This window comes from Condylostylus longicornis, unplaced genomic scaffold, assembly GCF_029603195.1.
Source record: "Condylostylus longicornis isolate FDR11 unplaced genomic scaffold, ASM2960319v2 ptg000001l, whole genome shotgun sequence".
Classification (NCBI taxonomy): domain Eukaryota; kingdom Metazoa; phylum Arthropoda; class Insecta; order Diptera; family Dolichopodidae; genus Condylostylus; species Condylostylus longicornis.
The window spans coordinates 1,150,580-1,174,503 of NW_026577970.1; the positions used below are offsets into that span (position 1 = coordinate 1,150,580).

The following is a 23,924-nucleotide window of genomic DNA, read 5'->3' on the forward strand; positions in this document are numbered from 1 at the left end:
TTTTGTATTATTAATATATATACGTATATATATTTATATATACTTGTCAATTTTCTTTAAAAATACACAAGTCACGAGTTTAATAGTAATTAATTTTTACATAAACATTATTGGTTTTTTATATGCTCGATTGAATTTCTTGAATATTATTTTAAATTGCTTCCTTTTCTGTTTGAGAATTATTCGATCATTGTGATCATCAATATCTAAATAAATATTAATTACAACGAAACAACATAAAAATTCAATTCTAATTTTAATTAATCTAACGCAGTAATATATTTTAATTTAAATTATTTACACTGATGTCATATTAAAAATTTGCACGCAAAAAGAAATACGTATCAAAATATAACGAAAAAAACAAAATCGGGATGAAATTTATGATAAAAGATCTTTTCAAATAGTCAAATAAAAAATATGTACTTCCATTTCTTTATTAGCATACTCGTATATGCATGAATAATAATTATTTTTTTCTAATATTTTATTATATGAAAATTATTTGAAATTTTATATTTAGTTTGCTTTCAAGGTTTTAACATTCACAATGGTGTTTTAAGCTTTTTGTTTCACGTCTTTTATATCGTTTTTTTTCTTTCTGTTACTTCAACATATAAAAGTCCCCTAAATCTCTCTCCCCCTTTATTATTTCTTTGATTTTATGTTATCTCCTATTTTAATATTTTTTTATTTTTTTTTTGTAAACGAAAACGAAATTCCCCTAAATTTTTTAATTGTTTTAATTTAAAACTGATTTCTGATTTTGAATCAATTTATATAACTAACGGATCATCGTCGGCAAATCTTGGTACTTCTTGATGATGTTCATGATGATCGTCGTCAAAAACATCCGTTCCAATTCTTGTCGCACCCGTTTTTGTATCATAATGGGAGTTCGCAAATCGAGAAAATGAATTTTGCAAACGTCTATGTCTTTGAACTAAATACACTATGACACCACCTAGTGCAATTATTAATATTATTGGTATTATGATTAACCATGCGTAGGTGGTATCTGATACAACTGGTAAATGCCACGCTTCTACAGGTACTTCAATATGTTCAATTTCAGATATATCTGATGTATAACCAGCATCTGATTTTAAACGTATTCCAAAAGTAAATATTCTTCCTAGTGCATGTAAACCACCTAAATCGTCTGGATTAACTAGTATCGGAGGTGTATTTGATGAAATACGTTTAATTTCAGTTGCGTTATTCTCAACTTCATGAATATAATGTCCATCATATATTACTAACTCGTATGTAAACCTACAAAAAAAATTGCTCATTTAGAATTATTTAAAATTTTGAATATTACAAAAAATATCACTTACTTGAAATCATAGTGAGATTTTTCGAATTCTTTCCAATAAACAACATAAGTACCATTTCCTTCTGGCCAAACTTTCAATTGTCTTGGCCCTTCTAATTTTGGCGCGTCAACTACAATATTTGCTGGTTCAGAGTTATCAACTTTTGATCTAATACTTATATTATATACAGCACCATAAGGGACATCATTAAAGTAATGCGAATAATGAATTGTTTTATTTGCCGCACGTTTTATTTCAATGGCAGATGTTTGATTTTTAACAGTCTCAATGACTGTTATTAAATAAGCTGGAAAAACCTTAGACAATGCGCAATTGTGATCCCACTCAATTGTCATTTTACGTGTTTTTCTATCGACATTCGCAATTAAATTTCTTGGTGGTTTTCTATCGTTCAATGTTGTTTCAAAAGCTATTGGATCATGGGATAAGGGACCTGGACCTAAAGGTCCAACTATACCAACGCTAATCATATATGATTGGCATGGCATTAAATCAGTAATATTCGCTTCAGTTAATTGCGTTTTAATTTTTGGACCTTTTAATGAAAAAAATTCATTTTAATTTTGAAAACTTTTGTTGGAATTAAAGTGCTGTAAACAGAAAATTAAAAGTATTTACCTTCAAAAGTTTCTTCTTCGGTTGTACCATAATAAACACCGTATGTAATATTTTTTAGAGTAGTTTTAGGTTCTATCCACTTTAGTCTTGTATAACTAGAATCATTTTCCAAATGAATATTAGCAACTTCCGGTAGTGCAGGCGATTTTAAAGACACTTTTATAGGCTGGGCTCGTCCCACAAACTGCTTAACGTATGCCGCTACTTTAAAAATATATGAAATACCAGGTGCCAAGTTATCAAATTTAATTTCAGTTTCATTAACTTTTTTGCTTGGAATGCGCGGATAGGGTTGCGGTAATATAGCATCAATCAAGTACCCATCTGCACCTTTTACTGGCACCCATTTTAAAGTTACATCATATCCTGAATCACTTATACTTACTGTTAATCCTTGCAGAGAGTCAATATTTGATATGTCATTAATTGTAAGTTGAACCATTTTTGATGGCAGAGATTCCTCTTTAGAGTTCTTAGCACGAACCTGTAAAAAGGCAGCTGTAAGTTCATAATGTAAAAGTTAATAAAGCCTATTTATTACCCAAAATTCATACGTAATATTTGATTTGAAAAAAGAATCTAATATGAGGGAATGATCTTGAGAGTTTACTTTAACACTTTGTGCTGAACCTATAGACATACTTTGAGGTCTATAATAGACTGTATAAGCAATTAATGGTCCATATGTTTTTTTAGGAGGATCCCATGTAACTTGAACTCTAGATCCACCAATCTGTGTTACATTAACATTTAACGGATGATCTGGAATTCCTTCACTCGTAGTAATATTTGCAAAAAAAAATGGTGGCACTGGATGTTCCCCTTTAACTCTAACATAAACGGTGCAGTTATAGTTTGTGTATGGCGTAAGGTTTCTAAATTTATATTTCTTGTCAGTAATCCAAGTGGCATTCTTCCAATTATTTTTGTCAACTAAAGATATGGATGGCAAGTACTCCAATGTTACGCTTGTTTCTGGTGATAGAATTACCCACCATGACAAAACAAAACTTGTTTGCTCAACAAATTTGGGATCAATAATAAAATTCGTTACTTGATACACTCTTTTAACATTTTGACACGTCTCCTCGTCACTGCCATCATAACAATCCAGCTTAGAATCACATCGTTTCATCAAGGGAATACACGTGTGATCACATCTGAAGTATGCTGGACCACAGCTTACTTCATGATCTGGTAATCTAGACGGATGCTCACCACAATCTTCCTCATCAGAATTGTCAACGCAGTGTTGTATATGATCGCAATACATTGACATTGGCAAGCATGTTCTGTCTGACCTACATCTGAATTGGTTCGGCCCATTACAAGCTTCTACTGTTATATTTGAACAATTACTTTCATCTTCACCATCCAAACAATCCGAAGCTCCATCACAAACATATTTTTTTAATATACAATCCCCGCTATTACATTGGAAATAATTGATAGCGCACTTTTGATGACCTGAATATTTTGGACTAATTGTGGTTTTAGTGCCAATGCGATTGGTTGAATTTTGAGTGGTTGAACAACCAATTTCATCCGAATTATCTCCACAGTCATTTGCAGAATCACATTTCCACCACATTGGTATGCATTTATCATTACTACATTTAAACATCCAATCATGGCAGGCATTTGATGGAAAGAAAGTTGTACCCGGAACAGGTTGAGCTGATTTTGTACAATTTATTTCATCAGCATTATTTTCGCAATCTCTGTCACCATCACATCTCCACGTACGGTATATGCATTTCCCATTTCCACAATCAAATTCCCACATATCACACTCTCTTCGATTACAATTCGTCTCATCGCTACCATCCTAAAAAATTCATTACATAAAGTAGACAGCACAGATTATTGGATTATAATTGCTACTTACTGGACAATCATAGTCATTATCACATTTCCACATGATTGGTACACACTGATTATTACTTGCACATCTAAATTCATCCGGCTTACAAGTTACTGCTGTTTTGTTTGAAGATCGACAATTTTGTTCATCACTTTTATCTATGCAATCATCCTCTCCATCACAAACCCACATATCACTTATACAACGTCCGTTATTACATTTGAATTCAGTATCTTTGCAATCATTAAATTTACATCCCAATTCATCACTTCCATCGTCACAATCTATATCAGAGTCACAAACAAAATATTCAGGAATACATTTATTATCAATTTTGCACCGGAACATATAATGTGGGCATGGAGGATTTTCAGTTGCACAGCCTTTTTCGTCAGAGTTATCCCCACAATCATCATGACCATCGCAACGGTGTGAATTAGGTATACATATATTAACTGTGTCGCATTTAAAAAATCCCGCTATACAGGTATTGCCTTGTTGTGCGCATGTATTATTATTAAAAGGACGTAAACCATCAGGACACAGGCATTCATTTCCCGACTTTGTCATACCAACTGGGCATAAACATGAATAACCACCTTTAGGAGCCCCTACACATATATGTGAACAATTGCTTTTTTCGCAACCGTTTGTTCCTTCTTGTAATGAATGAGCATAAACTTTTAGATCCATTAAATTACTCATTTGATGAGCTATATTCTTAATCATTATTCCATGATCTTTATCAGCTGAATAAATTGAATTCATTTTCCAATCATCCCAATACATTAAATCTTTATAAATAGCTACAGCAAACGGATGAGCAACACGCGAATCATGTTCCAAAATTTTAGCAAAACTTTTTCCATTTAAATCACAACTTCCTATATAATCTCTGCTTGCGTCAACCCAATATATTCTTTGAGAAAAATAATCAATAGTGACACCATTAGGCCATACAACATCTGGTTTTGAAAATAGGACTATTATATCAGTACCATCCAAATTTGATCGTGAAAGAGATGGCTTCTGTGTACTCCATTCTGTCCAAAAAAGAAGACCTTCTAATGGGTGAACTACAATTCCTATAAGAAACATAAAGTGGATTTTTTATAAATATTATTTTAGTTTTAAATTTGAAGTGCACTTATGAATATATCGTGCACATTTATTTGAAAAAATTTACCTCTTGGCTTAACTAGCTTTTCATAATCGATAATAGTTGTTCTTAATCTAGCTAACCCATCCCTAGATGTTTTTACAGCTTCAATTTTGGATCTTGTACCATCAACGAAGAATAACAATTCAGAAACCCAATCATAGGACATGCCTTCAACCGAAGATAAATCTGAATCAACTAATATTTCTGTTGTATGATTACCATCCAAACACTGGCGACCAATTTTATCAGACATGATATCAGCGAAAAATACGCAATTATTTTTGATATCATAATCAATTGCAATAACATTTTTTAAATCTTGTACTGGTATTTCTTCACGAGTTTGTGTATTTATATCAATACGTGAAATCCGATCCCTTTGCGCAACTAGTAAAAAACTTGGTGTTTGTTTCATAGGGCATGGTATCGATTGTGGTAAATAACGAGTTTCATAGCCACCATAACAGACATCTCCCTCAATTTTTCTATAACCTCGAGTTCTATTATAATAGCCACCTGGACGGCAATAATTTGGAATCTTGTAGGGATCATAAATATGTTGAATTGACTTATTAAAAGTACACGGCGAGTTTGAATTTAATCTAGTAAAACCAAAATCACATTCGAAATCCCAAGCATTACAAAGGCATATATCTGTTATAATTTGTGGTTCAAAATCTTTTCCATTATAGCAATTGCTGCGTGGTGCACGTCTTTGGAATTTTTGCTGTTTACCTAATTGACATGGCATTAAACTAGTACCGTCTTGCGAACTTGGTGCCCAGAATTTATAATCGGTTTTCTTACTACAATTACGTTCAAATGCATTCTGTAAATCAATTTTTAATATTAGCCATTGATGTTCTTCTGTCTGCGACCCAAATAGAGTGAATATAGTTGTATTTGAATTTGGCTCCGTCATAAGACCATATATCTTCAAATCTTCCTCATGGAATGAATAACGTTCCCAATTTTCTCCTTCATCGGTCGTATACAAAATTTCTCTGGTTTCTCCTTTCGATTTATAATATTTAACAGCCACTAGTATGCCACCATGATCACCAAAATTAAAGAAATGGTATGTTTTTAATATTTGCGACCACGTTAAACCAGCATCTCGAGATAAAAACACTCCCGGATGGCCCTTCAATGATTTTCCAATTACACCTGACGCCATTATTACGCCAGGAGCTAGTTTTGAACTCATTATTGAAACCGCTCTAAAAGAAATAATCAAAAAAAGTTTTCAATAATCATTTTCAAATAACATAGTTCTGCATTTTCTATTAACTCACCTCGTTACAGGATATAACTGACTAAGTTTCTGCGATAAATGTAAGCTGCAATCTTTTGTGCAGTTCAATATAGCTTGGCCTTCATCGTCGTATTTTGGTGCTTCTATACGTTTCCAAGATGCACCATGATCAAAACTAATTAATGATACTAGATTTGCTGGTCCAACTGATTCGAAATATGCATATCGAGATAATTGCTGTAGAAATGATACCAATTGTGATTTATGCACTTTAGACGCAATATAAATACCACGAATTCCTTCAACTTTGTATAAATCGGTAAAAGTTTCATCAGTAGTTTGACTACAATAACAAAAATGTTAATTTTTTACTTATTCGTAATGAAGATACTTACGATAACCATCCTTGTTTCCACATAACATCTGGTATATAAGTGAATATATTTTCTAAACTAGGCACAAATTTAATATCCGTCATATCATTATTACTTTCTGATACGTATAAATGCGATATATATTCAGAATGAGCTGCAGATATCATTATACGACGTCCTTCAACATCAGCAATATGCATTGCTTTAATATCTAATTCAGTTTGAAATATCGCTTTAACAAATTTTCCTCTTTTGTATGAAATATGAAGTTCAGTAGTATTCAAAACTTTTCGCATAGCAAACATAAAATCTTTTTTGATGTGAAAATCTTGAACGTTTTCAATCAATACATTAAAAGACTTATTAATATTTGGTTTTAATAAATCTGCAGCATTTATCCAACGTACTGAAGAAGTATCTAAAATATGTTAGAGAATTTTATAATACATGTGTATTTAGTTTACTTTTCAGTAAAGTAATTAAAATAATATTGGATATTCTTACTTGTTATTGGTTCTTTTCTTTCGACATATAAATGTGCTGGCATATAATCACCAGATGACCATGAAAATGATTTCACATACATTTCTAACATTGTGAATGTCTTTCCACAGTCAGTTGTGTAATATAATTTTCTATCTGGATCTTCTTTATCTAATGCTAAAAATGTCTTTGGATCACTTTCGTAAAAGCTTATATCAGATGGGGTAAAATCAACTAGATATCGTGTTACGTTATCACCTTTCTCTGGTACATTAAATATCACTTTATTACGTGAATCTATAAATATTATCGTATCATATTTTGGATGCGTTAAAAATTGATCTAATGTAGAATTTTTTTCGGTGCCATTTTCCCCCGGCACGGTGAATAGATGTGTTTTATTTTCAAACGTATCACCATAATCATATGATATATAAACAGATGATGGTGATGCATCTTCTTTGAGCTTTGTGTTTTCATTTGGACCAGGGGGTGGATCTCTTGCTAAACATATCATAACATCTGAACCATCTCCAAGCCAATGCACCATTAATTGGGCATGTGAATCATTTAGATGATTTGTCTGGAAAGAGAAAATGAAAGATCGAATATGTATTGGTTAATGTAATTATTTTTGTGTCAACATCTGACTCAGGAAATTAAATTCGAGATTTGCATAATATAATTGAAACTCGTAATTTCTTGAAAAGGACAGAATATGTTCATTCAAAAATGTAAAAACATCTGAATTTATTTTAAAATTAAAATAATTTTCTAATTTTAAAATATAATGATTTTGAAATGCTAAATTTGAAATACAATACTTTTAAGAGATTAATCTTATATTAGGATTTTACGAACGACATATAACTTTTTGATGCCTATTATTTTAGAAGTGTTTTGTAAATGTTGATTTGTATTTTGCAAAAAGATCAATGTATCTAATTTAACTTCGAATTTATGTGCAAAATTAAAAAAAGCTACAAGTAATTACTAATGAATTAGTCTCGAAAAATCTCGCTGATATTTCAAATATACTTAAGTAGGAAAAATAAAAAAATAAATTACATATTTTAAAAAATTATTACTAAATAATAGATTTAATTTATAAGTATAATGTATTCATATAAATTCATAGCACAAATTTGAATAATAAATTGAAAAATTAAATAAATTTATTTTAAATGTGTTTAAAAAACTAACATTTAAATTCAAGGTTCAAGGGTTGCTCCTGCCCCACTCGGTTTCGTTTGAAATCTTGAACTTTCCATATTGTAACACTTAGATATGCTATTCCACCAAACAAGCAATGACATATTGTAAATAACACACTTAGAAGAAAAGAACTCAGTAAAGAGGAAATTAATGAAATTAGGTGAACGGATATTTTTAGCACAATTACTTTTCCGCATTAAAGTTAAAAAAAAAAATTAGAAATATAATAAAAGAAAAAATTAATTTAAATCATTTGTAAGTAAGCATAGCTATTATGAATTTTACAAATTCGTTCAATATTGCTACGAGTATATATGGAATAATGAAATTATAGTCAAACCCCTATAAGCCACCCGCTTAAAAGAATTTATTTCATCTCGCCACCCACTTAAGCAGAATTTATTTCATTCAGTTTTCTAATTCAAGTACATTTATGTAAAGTATATTTATTTTATAAGTGATTAGTTTCAAGAAATTGCATTAATTCGTTCCGTAGATATGGTAAAAAATGTAAAATCGGTCCCCAGATCAGTTTCCGAACCCTGGTCTTTCCAAAAAAATTAAACATTCATATATATGTAAATATTTTTTCTGTTCTAACAATATAAGTAAGTGTATATGACTAACGCAGAAACATTTCGGCGATTTAATTCCTAAACAAATATTTTACTTTGTTCTTTAAGTGTTCATTTCATGATTCGTGCACTAATTTCTTTGCTGATTTAATTTAGTTTGCAGAAAAAATAAAACTACATGATCAATAACAATACTTCGATATTAAATTATAACAATAACAATATTAAATTATAACAATAAAAACATTGAATTATACTATATTCAAATGCAATCAAAATTTGCACTTATGAGAATAATAAAATAAATATGAAAATAAAACGAACTTAATGAAAATATACGAATACAATATATTAATAATTAATATGTACAGAATTGAGAATATTTTTTTCTGTTTTGTTTTTTTCTTTTTCTGCATGTTATTTTTGTCGTTTTCTTTTTGTACGTTATTTCTTCTGCAAGTGTTGGCGATCTAACTTGGACTTATATTAATAAAGAAGATTATACTAAATTATACTAATTTTAGTCATGTCCGTCGCACGATAACTCAAAAACGAATAATGCAATCAACACCAAACTTTCGCCAAACAAGTTGTTTCTTTTGTGCCAACGGCAGCTGCTATTTTAATTGCACAAATTCGGACAACGGTTTCGGGTAGCTGGCATTCAACTGAAAGAGTTTATTTTAAATATTTCAAAAACTAATAAAAGCATAAATACGAAATTCTGTATATGTATGTCCAATTACATTCTACACACGCTCTAAAAATGGGACAGTAGCACCGGTTAGGGTGGCTGCCATACAACTTCAAAAACTAATTGTTTATATTCGGAAAAATAATGAAGTTAGATTCATGAAACTTGACAGTCGCATGCCCAATTATAGATCAGATAAATTTCTGAAGTTTTCGTGGAATTGCTTGATGGCTTCGGGTACCTGCCACACAACTCCAAAAGCCAATTTTAAATATTTGAAGAAATAATAAAGTGAGATTCATGAAAATCGTTATATAAATTTGTTTATACAACAATGAAAGGTGCAGAGTATAATTCAATCGGTTTTCAAAACATTTTTACTTGTTAAAATTAAAGTTTAAAAAATTGTAAAAAGGATAACAAAAAAAGAAAAATGAAACAACGTAATACGAATACGTACAAATAAACAACGGAATACGAATACATCTATCAGATCACTTAACTCTAAGAGTAAATAAAAAATAATTTCCAAATTTTAAAAATCGCAAGGGTTTTTGGAAATTATTTGCGTGAAGGAATATTTTTTTGTGCTAAAACGGGAGATATCATTCGGTATACCTCAAGGCACAGTTCCTTATTTCTGCATTTACTTGGAGGACCATCAGATCCCTATAAAAGTCACAAGTTTGCAGATATACCAGGGAGAACCCACCATATTACGAAGGAACTTGTTCTGCAAAATTTGTATTTGTTTAATTTGTTTGCTTAACGCAACCATATAGTTTTCTCTATATTTGTTTTCTAATTCTATTCCTTTCTTCTTTAAATGTTCTTTTCATCTGAGCTTAACATTCTAGAATTGATGCTTTAGCATTATTCAAATCCAATTGTGGTGGGTTTACTAAACTAATTGTTTGTTAAATTCACATGTACAGATTTACTTTTATTTAGCTTTATTTTCCGTTTATTTGTCCGCTTTCTTATACTGTTACTTGCTTCCTATAATTTTTTTGCCGATTTCAACACAAGATCGCGCCAATATTTCTGTGGTACATGTAGTCACGGTTACACCCTCTAAGTCCCATACCCAGACAAATTTTTGCTGATAATTGATCAAAGAATCATTTGCCTGAAATTATTTGCTACATTATGCGAAACACCCTGTATAATATTAATATAATATTAATATATTAATATAAAATATTAATATTTATTTTGTTTTATATTGTTACAAAACAAAAATATTTCAATCAGGGTTCTTCGAAATATAAAAAATTAAGCATTGTTTTTGTAAATTTTATTGCTTTGGAATACTTTGAAAAATAATTTCTGCTTGGTGGCAACATCTTTACACATACATATAATGACATTTATTAAAAACAATGTTTAAATTGAAAATTCTTTTACATACGTAAACCGCAAAAATATTGAGAAAACTAGAATAGATAGAGTTGCGCTTGTCAACTCTGTGATACCCGTGTGATATTCCTAGTTTTTTATGTGTATAGTAGTTTTTTATACATATATGTATATGACAGTTACCTTATGCACTCGTACGGTTTCACAGACTTTTATTGAAAGGAATGGAAAGATGGAAAGTGGAGATGGAAAAAAATTTTCTTCTAACGAACGAACGGACGAACGGACGGACGGGCGAATGGACAGACGGACGAAAGGACGGATGGACGGACGGACGGAGCAAAACTGATAGCACTTTTTCAAAATTTTTTTAAAAAAGTGCTAATAAAAATCAATATGTAGTAAAAGTAATTATTTCGTACATTTTACAAAAAATTAAGTATTGTACAAGTATTTACATGAAGTATTTTACATGAATTCGTAACGTCCGAAAGTGAGAACGTAGATAATGATCATAAAAATAAAGCAAAAATTTTAATTTTATTATGAAGCACTTTTGATTTTTTGATTGCTTTTAAAATAATTTAAATAATTTCAATAATTTTTGCGTAATACTATTAAATTTATATATTACCTTTTTAATTTATTATGATCATAAAAAAATCTTTTTCAATTTTATAAAAGTTAAAATTATTGCGTTATCAATTTTAAAATTAATTTTAAAAAACTAATTTTAACTTCCTTTCCGCCATTTGAGAAAAATAAAATAATATATTTTATGCAACAAAAATGTTTATAAAAATACAATTTTTAAAATGATGTTATTTTTGCATTTCGATAAACGTAAAGAAATTCACAATCAATTAACTTAATTAAGCAAAACAATTTTAATCACTATATAAAATAGAACCATTAGGTCGAAAGCGTTTTTTAAAAACGTTGCCATCAGTTACAATTGCGCTTAAATATAATTTACAACACAAAACTTTTTCAGCTTTTAACACTAATATAAATCCGTTAATACTAAGAGCAAGCGCTAGCGATCATTTGATAAATTTTGAACACATTTCAAATGGAATTTGTCAAATAAACAAAGAAACTAACGTAATTAGTGTTTGAATTTCTTATGATAAATATTGTACATATTAATATACACTTTTGAGGATTTAATCTAGAAAGAAAAATGATTTTTTCGGAGGCATAGCACACAAGGAATTGTCACCAATATTATCAAAACTTCATCATTATACTCGTAATTTTCTAAAACAACATTGTTATTTACTAAGCTAAAACTCGAATTGTTAAGATTTAAGTTTTAAGTTTAGATTATAATTGGTAATACAACATTGAATTATTCGAGATATTATTGACTGTTACGCTGCCTGTACGTTCCACAATTTGATCTCGATGCAGAACATGAGGTACACTTGAAAACGAACTAGAGGGTTGAGTGCCCTGTGACTTGGAAAATTTTCTTATTATATCCTACACCCGTCACTGAATATAATGAGTTCACATGAGAAGACATATAAGAAGCACATACACTATTGGAACAACCAGCTTTAAAATATTTGAGATCATTAACACCACTAAGCATTGAATCTGTTCGAAATACACAGCCTTAAAATAGTAAGAACATTGAAACCTTGCAAAACATATTTCCGGGACTTATTTCTAGAGGCCAAGTTTTCCTAAAGTCAAGAAAAAATAACAATTTATCTTTTTACCGCTTTTGTGTTTACATGGCTATTACAACAATATACCAAATTCATATTCGTTAACATTAATTTAAAAGATTTGTAATTATCCGTTATTACTGGTAACATTTAACTAACTACAGTAAATATTTGCTTAAGGGTTGTACAAGAGTTTATGTATCAGATTGTTTTAAACATTCCATTGAGATACGAAATATAGGAAATACATTACATATTTATTTGTATCTATTTATAATAAGTATAATATATATGTATGTATAATATATAACATAAAAGTTCAACTACTAACCCAATTTTTAAATAAACAATGTTACCGGTACAAAAAAATATTATCAGTGCCAATTTAATTTGCTTCGCTATAATTTACACACATTTATATGCATATGTACGTAAAAAAATAAATTGTGATGTGATCTATAACATTAATTCTGTATTTACTTTTTTCTTAATGAAAATTATTTTTCTAAGAGTTAATTACAAACTAAATGTTATCTGACTTTTGCTTTACTAAATATTTGATATTTTTGATGTATTTTAATATTGTTCAAAAGAAAAGGAAACACATATAATAACGCGAACAGTTTTTAATAAAGAATCTGATATGCAAATGCATATTGGTGCATTAAAAAATTCTATACCAGAATTATGCATTAAAATATTAGTTCATTCTTTTGGTAATAAAGCCAAAATTATGAATTTATATCACCAAAAAAACTTTAAAATTTTAAATTCGCCACTTTTATTTAAAAAACAGCTGACTGAGTTACTGCAAGTGAATTATCTGCCTTCACTAGAAGATCATGTTAATGTATCTATCAATGTGGATTAATTAAAGAGGCAATAATCATTTTGACAAACTTGGATTTTGACATACGAGTATTAAATTTAATTTGAAAACATTACCCTCATTTTAATAAAATTATGCCCTCATTTTAATTAAATAAATATTTTAATAAATTATGCTAACAAGCGTATTAGTATTACAAAGAAAAATTTTAATCTCAATTTGAACTCTATTATTCTTTTATTAAAATTATTTACAAATAAGTATGCAGTTATAAATTATTATTAAATAAAAAGCGTATAGCGCAATGGATACAACTATTGACACTTTGAAATTTTGGTACAATTATTGACACCCTAATTGCTAACGGTCTTCGAGTAGCTATAAAAATTAATTACGGATTCTATTTATTTGACATATTCTAATTTTATTGCATATACTTATAATAAATATAAATTAATTAGTACCCTTTTAATTTTAAAAAATAAAAGAAGAATGTTATAGAATTAATTTTAGGCAAAAAAATTGTGAAAATCATTAAGAACTTCAATATGTAAACTTAGTAATTTTTTAATGAAATTGTTGCACTTTCTAAATGAATGAATGTTCAATGTTATATTCATATAATCAAAATGAAAACAAAATTTTTTAACAAGAATAAAATAGGGGTGTCAATAATTGATCGAAATTTTCGCTGAATTCCTATTATTAACATGGAAAATAGTTCTAAAGCATTAAAGAAAAATTACTGATACCAACTAAAAATTGAACATTTCCTCGGCTGTTCCAGTTCTAATTTGTTCCATTCGCCACAAACACGAATTCGAGAAATTTGAAAAAAAAAGTTTGAACCTTAACCAAAAAATATCTTCGAGCGATATTATTCAAATTTTGCAGTTTAGTTTATTAATTACTTATGTACAACGGAGAAAAATTTCATCTTTCCAAATCTAGATTTTTTGGAGAAATTCAATTTTTTTTAAGTTGGTTATTTTTACCACATTAGAAGTGAAAATTACAGAGCACATTAGAAGTGAAACTTCATTTCAGTAAAATTATGTTGAAACCCTATAATGGTGGAACAAATTATTTAAGAAATCTGAAGGAAAAGTACGCTTTGCTTCATTTGGTTAAGAACAAATTAAAAAAACGAATATAAGAAATATAATTATCCAAAGCGACGAATTTGCTGATATGCAGATGAATTTTGAAACTGTAAACATAATGATCAGACAAAAAAGTTCACAAAAAAAATTTTAGCATACTTTTTAATACATTTTGAATGCACTTGGAGCAAATAAAAATTTAACTTTTAAATTTTAAGTTTTGCTCCACTGTCATAAAAAATATGCTAATTGCAATTTTAGGCAATTTTACAATGGATTTACTGCTATATACATACTATAAAACACACTAAAATTTACATAAAGAAATCATGCTTTTTTCATGTAAAAAACGGCTTGCGTCACATGAAAGAGCAGCTGTCAAAACCTACAAAATCACTCTTAAGTCAATATTTTCAAAAATGGCGTTAGAAAATTAGAACTTAACCGACGATTTTACAAATTTTGTTTAAGTAAGGTAAAATAATTGAAATTTTTGCTAAAATTTTAAGTACATTCAAAATTTTGGTACATATATATGCATATTTATTTATATGAGTAAATAATTGTATTTTGATTTATATTTAAGCTTTTTCAATATTTTTCTATAATTTCCATGTTTTGCGAAATTTATACATAAGAATTGTTTTTTATGCATAAAGTCTTTACTAAACGCTCTAACCAAAGAGTTTGTTGTAGTGTGGAAACTTACTTGACAGTGCGTAAACAAATTTTGGGAATAACATACCAGGTATTGGATCAGTGTACTGCAAATAAACAGTTCCTTTTTACAAACAATTGAGATTTGATAAAGCTCGGATTAAATCTCACAAATGTGAAAGAATCATGCTAAAAGCATACGTATATAAGACGATTACTACATATCATTCATTATCTAACTTATTCTCATTGTATGAAGTAGCTTTAATTGTCTGAATTGGTTTTTTAAATAAGTTATTTTTGCAAAAGAATTCCTCTTAATTCTATTTATTTAATACATACTTCGTATATTTTAGTTCATTATTACTTATCTGAATAATAAACCTTAATTACTTTACATAATTATTTTATACTTCAATTATTTTAGTAAAATTTTGTTATATACAAATTTGCATTATTTTCCATTTTTTCATGATTTTCCATTTTTCATTTGGGTGTCTTTAATTGTACAATTGAGCCATGCAATATTTGTCTAGGGTGTTAACAAACGTACATTTTGGTATTCAAGCAAATAAACCTATTTTTAATTATTTTTATTTAATACTTGATACATTTTAGTATATTATTCTGAAAATGAAATTTTCCTTTCCTCATATAGAGTTTTATATCGCTTAAGAGCGTCAATAATTGCATTCTTTACACTATACAACTAAATTGTTTGAAAAATATAACACAAAAAAAGGCAAATTTATTTTCACATTTGACCGCAAATTTTTTTTTTTGAAAGCAGTGCACATACCATACATACTGTGAGGGTCAAAAAAACCACTCAGTAAAATCTTTTTTGTTTAACTCTTAATATCCTTTATTTTAATTATGCAATTTAAAAATAAATTTATAAAATTGAATTTATGAAAAAAAATAACATTGAAAAAACAATAACAAAACCAACATTAAACAAATTCAAAAATACCGCCGTTTTTATGCGTCAAAAAAACCGCTCAGTTACAAAAAACATGTTTTAATTTTTTGAAAAACAATGTGAATTAATATTTGGCAAGCATTTAATCCCCTAGGCATAGATTCAGCCAGTGTTTTTGTTAATTTAGAAGGTACTTTTTGGCATTTTTCTAAAATTACTTGCTTCAGCTCTTGCTTGTTACTAATTTCTCTTTTTTTTAAATTCTTATCCAATTAATCCCACAAATGCTCAATTGGGTTTAGGTCTGGGAACTGGGGAAGATGATCTAATTATTTGAGTGACTTATACCACAACCATTCCTTGACAATAAGGGCTATATATTTAGCATTTACTATAATAAATTATTTGTGAAAATTTGGTGAACTTAGCTCAATTAGTTTTTAAGTTATCGTTAGGATGCCGTTCAAGATCATCTGTTCAAGTAATCACAATGATGTTCAAGTTATAAACTAAAAATCAATGTAAATAAATGTGCAAAAACGTAACACTCCAGGAAAAGACGAACATTTTTAAAAAACTTCACTTTAAAAGGCTTCTTGTTCGATTTGATTCAATTATGGACCTGGGTGTTTGCTTTGATAACAAGCTATCATTCAAAAACCCCTACAACTACATCATATGTAAGTCAAGCTCAATGTTGGATTTCATTAAACGTTGTTCAAAGGAGTTTAATAATCCTTATGTTTTAAAATCGCTCTACTCTTTTCTAGTCCGTTCTCATCTTGAATATGCTTCGCAAGTATGGTCACACTATTATTACATACATATTTACAGAATTGAGTGTATTCAAAAAAATTTTTTTGAAGTTCGCGCTACAAATTAATTGACTTACACTGGGAAAAAAACGTGAGGTGGCGGATGTGTTATTCATTTATTAGCTTATGAAAACTGACTTAATCTCTTCCGACATTTTAAATAAAATTGTTACGTTCTCTAACTTTAGGTCTGCTGATCTTTTCACGGTTTCTTTTCATAGTACTAATTATGGGAAACATGAATCTGTCAGTACAATGCTGCATTTATGCAACAAACACAGTCTTGAATTTTCGCTGACGAAACTTCTATTTACTTATAATTAAATACACTCGTTTTTTATTTTAACAAATTTTTGTTTTAGTTTTTCATTTTTTATTTTATTTAATGGAGTGAGTGTTAGTACTAATAAGTTTTTATATTGTATAATTTTAAAAATTAATGTTAAAAATAAAGCCAATAATTATTTGTTATAGTCTAAAAAAAATGTACATATATGTACATTATGTGTTCTTTAATTTTGATTTTTGTAAAATGTTTGAGCTAAACGTAAATAAATAAATAAATAAATATATGTATATATTCATAAAATTAAATACACACATACATAAAATTAATAAAATAATAATTATGTACAGGGACGTACACATATGAAGTATGCATTTGCAATCGGCGCCATTGAAAACTTAAAAAACGCCTGAATTTAAAAAAAAAATTTTTTAATTTTTTCTAATATAGTGTTTTCCACAAATTTTTTTTAATATCAATTTACTGCGAAATTAACTTGATAAAATGTACCTATGTATATACAAACATAATATTTTATTTCTAATAATATAAAAAGTATGCATGGAAAAAAAGTTCGTTACATAAAACATCAAGTGTATAAAAGTTGTATAAAAATGTATAAAAGTTATTAAATCATAAAAATTATTATTCATTGTATTTAATATTATAAATTCAAAATTATTTTCACTTAGGAAAAATTTTAGAAATGCACACTTGGTCATCCAGATTTGAAACTATTGGTGAGTGTATTCACTGGACACTGCTTCTCGATGACTCATCTGAAAAAGATTGTCAAGGTGGAGAGCGAGGTCTGCGGCCCCTGCATGGAAGCCTGCGACTGAAATAAGACAAGGATAAAATCTAAGACCCCTAGTTATAGCGCTAATGTAGGTGTGAATGGGAATTGCAAGAGATCCTTGGCTCGACGTTAGAATTGTCTTAAGGGCTTCAGTCGCCTACGAGGGAAAAAAATTTATTAAAAAATTCTATAGAAAAGTAAACTTCTGTTGCTTTGTCACTAGAATGTAAACTTATTGTTAATTAAATATCTAACACTAAAAGAATGTATATTAAAAGTCAAAACAAAACGAAAAAATTAAGTTTTACATTATTAAATAATTTGGTTTTCTTTATTTGGTTTTGTTGCAAATAATTTTACAATTGTTTAAATGTTATCAAAATAGTACTTTTTTTTCCTTATTCTATTAAATTTTTGAATGACTTCATATATCAACCTACACATTTAAGTTACTCATTACTTCACATAAACACAAAAAGCACATAATTAATACATATCAGAAAAATTTATATTAAACCGTAATGTAAAACTGAGAAGTACTCTGATTTGCAAATATAAGTAAAATAAATTACAAGTAAAAGATTTTTAGTGAATTCCCAAACAGGAAAATTTTAACTATTAATTTTAAAATTTTAGAAAAAAAATATATGTAGGTATATGTTTGTGAATTTAGTTTCTCAGGACAACAAAATGCCAATGACAAATTATACAATAACATCATTATTTAATGAATTTTCTGAATTCTCAGAATAAACTTAAATACAGTTTTATTGAAGTTTGTAATGAAAATACGATCAATTATTTGAAATAGACTAGCCGATCTAGATCAAATTTTTAAATAGATTAATTATTTATAACCATTGTTTCAGTAAGTTCTTTTTTGGAGTGCAAAATCGTAATATTACCTTTACGCGGAGTATTCTGAAAATGGCGGCAAGCAAATCTATACTGCAGGTGACTGTTTCTTAATAAAATTAAAAAAATAAAAACAACAACAAAAAAGCCACTAAGCACACTCGGTATATTCTGGCTTCTGTGCTGCTTCTGGGCTGGTTCGATGACATCACAATTGACTTGAATTTGCATGAGTTATGTTTTCTCCACCTCTAATCTAAATGAACCTCTAATCTCCATCACCTTAAGCCAGAATGTAGCTGTCTGAGCAGTAGGATTACCGAAGAAGATTTCCATAATAGCTTCCTTTAAGAGTCATTAGCTCATGACGGACAAATCAAGGCCCTGCAAGACAGCAAATGTAATTTGGTTTTATGACATGAATCACATGAATCTCAAATACGCTTTGTGGCTTAATAAATTTAGTCGACGTTCGAGGTCATGGTCTGTGGTACTAAAAGCACTGATATGGTAGCACCAATGCGACCTTTAGCAAGTGAATATCTTCTTGATTTTCCTTAAGGAAATAGTTAAGATATATTTAAAAGGGGGTAGTGAACCGACCTTTTTAAATGCAATACCCTTCTAAATCCTCAAATTAAGAGTTGGCTTGTATGATAGTGTCTCCCTTTCACAATGTTCTTAACTCGTCGAGCTTTGGAGCAGAGAGCTATAAGGATTCCCTAGAGAATTAACTAAACTGAAAGGGTATTATTCAAAAGTTTTTTTAGTTTTCAGAATAAAATAACTTACAAATGCAGGATTTTACGGAATTTTTTTGAGATAATATGGATTTGAAAAAAATGAAAACTCTCTTTAAGTATTCTGATATTATAACAAAAAATAAAAACAAATGATTCACACATTAATTAGTGTAAAAATCGAAAAAACAAAAGCATGTAAGTACATGAATTGCCAATAGCTTTCAAAACACAATTGGAGAAAGGTCATTGTTATAATGTCAATCCAAATTCAAATTCTGTGTACAATTCAAATATTTATTAACTTAGAACTTATTTCTATACATGCATGACAATATTAAAAATCCTGAACCATGGCAGCTAGTGGTTGTTATATTGAATATAATTTTTATGTAATTGATGTTTAAAATATATAAAAATAAATATTGATATTTGAGATTTATATATAAGTATGTGTAAAAATTTCTCATTTTTTTTCGAAACAAATTTAATTTAACTATATTTTTTAAATATTTAAACACAATCGTACTCATTTAAGCAAACAAAATATATAAAACATTTTTATCAGACAGCCTTAATTATTTTAAATACAAAAAATATTTTATACTCAAAGTTATTGCTCTATGAAAACTTCTGATAAATATTCCACCAAATGCACTTAAATTTTAACTCACATTTACATTTTTAATTTATTTAGCTTAAAAAAAATAAATTATTTAATAACAAATATAAATAGTTAGTGTAAATTAGATTAATTAAAGTTGCGTCAAACCAATGGCTTGCATTGTAGCACTTTTCCCTTCAATAAGTGAAAATACTGCTTTTATATAGTCTATGTACACCTACTACACTATTAAAATTATTTTCATTCATATACGAAACCTAGGATTGCATATATTACGGATGAACGATTTCCGCAATCTTTGAAATAAAGCAAAAATTAATTTAAAGAGGGATTAAAATAAAGATCGATATTAATGGTTAATTGCGTCTTCTAGAGGCAATAAATTGAGAGGGGGGTGGAGGTGGAAAAAAATTTTCTTCCAACGAAATGAAATATTTATTAGGGTCTAATAGCTCTAATAGCTGTTAAAACTCTGACTGCTACAACGTATGGTGTAGAAGAAAAACGGTATCAAAAATTTGAAAAAAAAACAGACTTCAGATAACGCTATTCAGATGTTAACGCTAATTTTAGCGGCCATTTTGTTCTTTTTTTTTAAGTTTTACTACAGTATGCCGTGATAGGAGAAGCAAACCATACTGCCTTTGTGCGATTACAAAATTTGAAAAATGCTTATGCTTAACTGCAATAAATAGTTAAAAATGGCATTTTTAGGTTTTTGGAGGATTATAACTTATAGAGGGGGAAGATAGGTAAAAATTTTTTTCTACGGAAATAAGTTTCTAGTAAGGATCTATGTACCTATTAAATTTCAGCTCTCTATCTTCACGGGTGTAGGGATTTTGTAAACATGTCCACGGACGGACGGACGGACAGAGTGAAACTAATAAGCACTTTCTTTCATAATTTTTTTGGTTAAAAAGTGCTAAAAACACACTTATTTTATTTATTATTAGCATATTTTTTATTTTTATGTTAAAATTTTAGGTTTAAGTAACAGATATTAACCCGGTGAAAGTGAAAATGTGTTGAAAAATATATGCATCAATTTTAAAATTTAAAAGGTAACATTAATAAAAATATTAATGTTATAGAATGTTTAACATTGTAGTTTCATGGAAAAAATAATTCCATGGCAAATATATAGAAAATACCAGGGCAAACAACCAATAAAATATAAAATTAAAAGAACAAATTGAATTGATTTTCTATAGCATTTTCCTTTATACAGGATGTTTCTATGCATTACTATGCATTTTCGCATGTTTAAAACATGTTTTACTGAAAAAACTATAAGAAATAAAGGAAACTGTTTCTGTTTTCAACAAAAAAAAAACAAAAATTCTGAATTTAACAAACCTTATCTCGAAAACTGAAATCAGATTTAAACTGATAACAGAAGAAGTACTTAAAATCACCTCAATTACGTGACCATTTTATTCGCTCCATATTTTAATGCTTAATAACCGAAGTTCTAAAAAAATGATGTTTCACAAATTATCTCTTTTATTTGTGCAATTTATCTAATTAATCGCATACAACTATAGTTTTTCAAATATACACTCTATTAATCAAATTTAATATTTATAAATGACAAAAATTTATTGTAGGGTCTACCTATAATACAACAAATTTATTTAAATGGTAAGAAAAGCAAATGTACACTTATAGAATACATTCGAATGTGTGCGCGGGCATTCCATTTCAATTAAATTGATTGAGCTCACTTATTATCAATATTTAAAAAAAAAACAAAATAAAAAATTCATATTATTAAATTATTAAATAATATTTTGTTTTTGTTTTTTAAATTTTATTAAATGAAAATATAAGAAAGTAACTGACCTTTCTTTATATAAACCCAAATAAAATATAAACGTATATTCATAAAAGCAAAATACACATTTTTATTTTATAATGTATTTGTATAAAATATAGATAAGTCCGTTTAGCACCTTATTAACAAGAAAAAAGAGAGAAAATGTCAAACAAGAAAATAATTGATTCAGATTTTTTTTGCACCTTATAACAAAAATATCTTAAATATCAGTGGTAATGATCTATTTATAAAATTTTACTTTGTTGATGGATGAAAATGATGATTTAGTTTGTTGAAAAATATGTTTTATGAAAATACATTGCATTTAAAACTACATTCTCTGTCGACTTTTTTAAAACTTTAAAGTCTTGCAGAATAGAGGATTTAATTATAACAAACATAGTTTTAATTTTAGTAAATAAGTAGATGTACAACAACATTTAACATATTATATTAATAAGATATATTCGTCTGACCTATGTATAAAATATTTCCGCTAATATTTGAATGAGAAACAACCACTTTGAAATACTCTTATGAAAATTTCAAAATTTAACACTGCTTTCAAAAATTTACATTTTTCATCTGAATAGTTGAGTATTTCTAAATAAGCTAAATGACACTTTATTGAGATTAATTTTTAACTAGTTTGTCAAAGATTTATCACGAGCAAACGGACGGACGGAAAGAATAACTAACAAGCACTCTTTTTTAATTTTTTTTGGAAGTGCTGAAAAATATAAAAATTCTAAATAATAATAAATGTACACAGAATTATTTACTTTGTAGATTTTCAATGAGAAATCATTGAAAATTTGATTTATTTGCTCTAAAAATAAACATATTTTCCTATTATTAAATTAGTTTAGATTAAATTAGTTTAGTTCATTATAAAAACTTTAGAATCACAAAAATAGTTTACATGTAGATGTATGTATATTCATATCGGCGAAAAAATAAAATAAGAGATCAAAGACCGGGTTCAATGACTTTTACAATAATAATAAAATAGTAAAATAATAAACGTTCTTTCTTATTATCATGCAATCTTTTTTTAAAAAAGCATAAAAAAAGTACATTAACAATAATGTGAACTGACCACCATTTATTTTTAATCTTCTGTTATATATAGAGTCAACTAGCCCACATGTACATAAGTTTTATATTAATCAATATTTTTCTGTTATTATTTTTGAAGTGAAACGCGAGACAATAACATTATAAATAATTCAAATCGCGAATATGCATTAATGATGTGCCATTACACTGTTTTTTCCTTATATGTATTATTAATTTTATCAATTTCCTACAACGACCTTCCGTCAGTCAATGATTTTTTATAATAAAATACATGATTGTGTCAGAGTAATGTGAATTCCTCTTTACTATTTGAATTTCTTCTCATAATATTTGCTTTAAGCAAAAAAAGCAGGAAAGTAAACAGTAAAATGAAAGAAAAACAAGTAAAAACGTTTCAGTCGGTATAAACCGATTGAATTATACCCTGCACCTTTCGTTATTGTGTAGCAAGTACTCGAACCTGTGAGATCATTCTATAGAAACTTCACGGACATGTCTGACCTAAAATTGGACATCCGACTGCCAAGTTTCATCAATCTGACCTTATAATTTTTCAAAATATTTAAAATTAGCTTTTGGAGTTGTATTGTAAGTACCTAAACCTGTCAAGCAATTCCATCAAAACTTCACAAATATATCTGATCTATAATCGGACACACAACTGCCAAGTTTCATGAATCTGACTTTATTATTTTTCCAAATATTTAAAATTAGCTTTTAGACTTGTATGGGAGCTACTCGAACCTGTCAAGCAATCGCACCAAAACTTTAGAAATATG

The 23,924-nt window shown here is 28.2% G+C and overlaps 1 protein-coding gene across 1 annotated transcript in view; it reads right to left on the bottom strand.

Moving 5' to 3' along the window:
- Positions 1 to 421: 421 nt before the first annotated feature.
- Positions 422 to 23,924, bottom strand: part of LOC129618463 (sortilin-related receptor-like) — a 65,942-nt gene continuing 42,439 nt past the window's right edge. The window contains exons 3-11 of the mRNA XM_055533241.1: positions 7,118 to 7,679; positions 6,635 to 7,031; positions 6,280 to 6,582; positions 5,009 to 6,204; positions 3,847 to 4,907; positions 2,500 to 3,786; positions 1,959 to 2,442; positions 1,341 to 1,875; positions 422 to 1,275 (exon numbers count right to left, since the gene is read on the bottom strand). Coding sequence (XP_055389216.1) covers positions 777 to 1,275; positions 1,341 to 1,875; positions 1,959 to 2,442; positions 2,500 to 3,786; positions 3,847 to 4,907; positions 5,009 to 6,204; positions 6,280 to 6,582; positions 6,635 to 7,031; positions 7,118 to 7,679 — 6,324 coding nt within the window. The 3' untranslated portion in view covers positions 422 to 776. The remainder of the gene's footprint in view (positions 1,276 to 1,340; positions 1,876 to 1,958; positions 2,443 to 2,499; positions 3,787 to 3,846; positions 4,908 to 5,008; positions 6,205 to 6,279; positions 6,583 to 6,634; positions 7,032 to 7,117; positions 7,680 to 23,924) is intronic.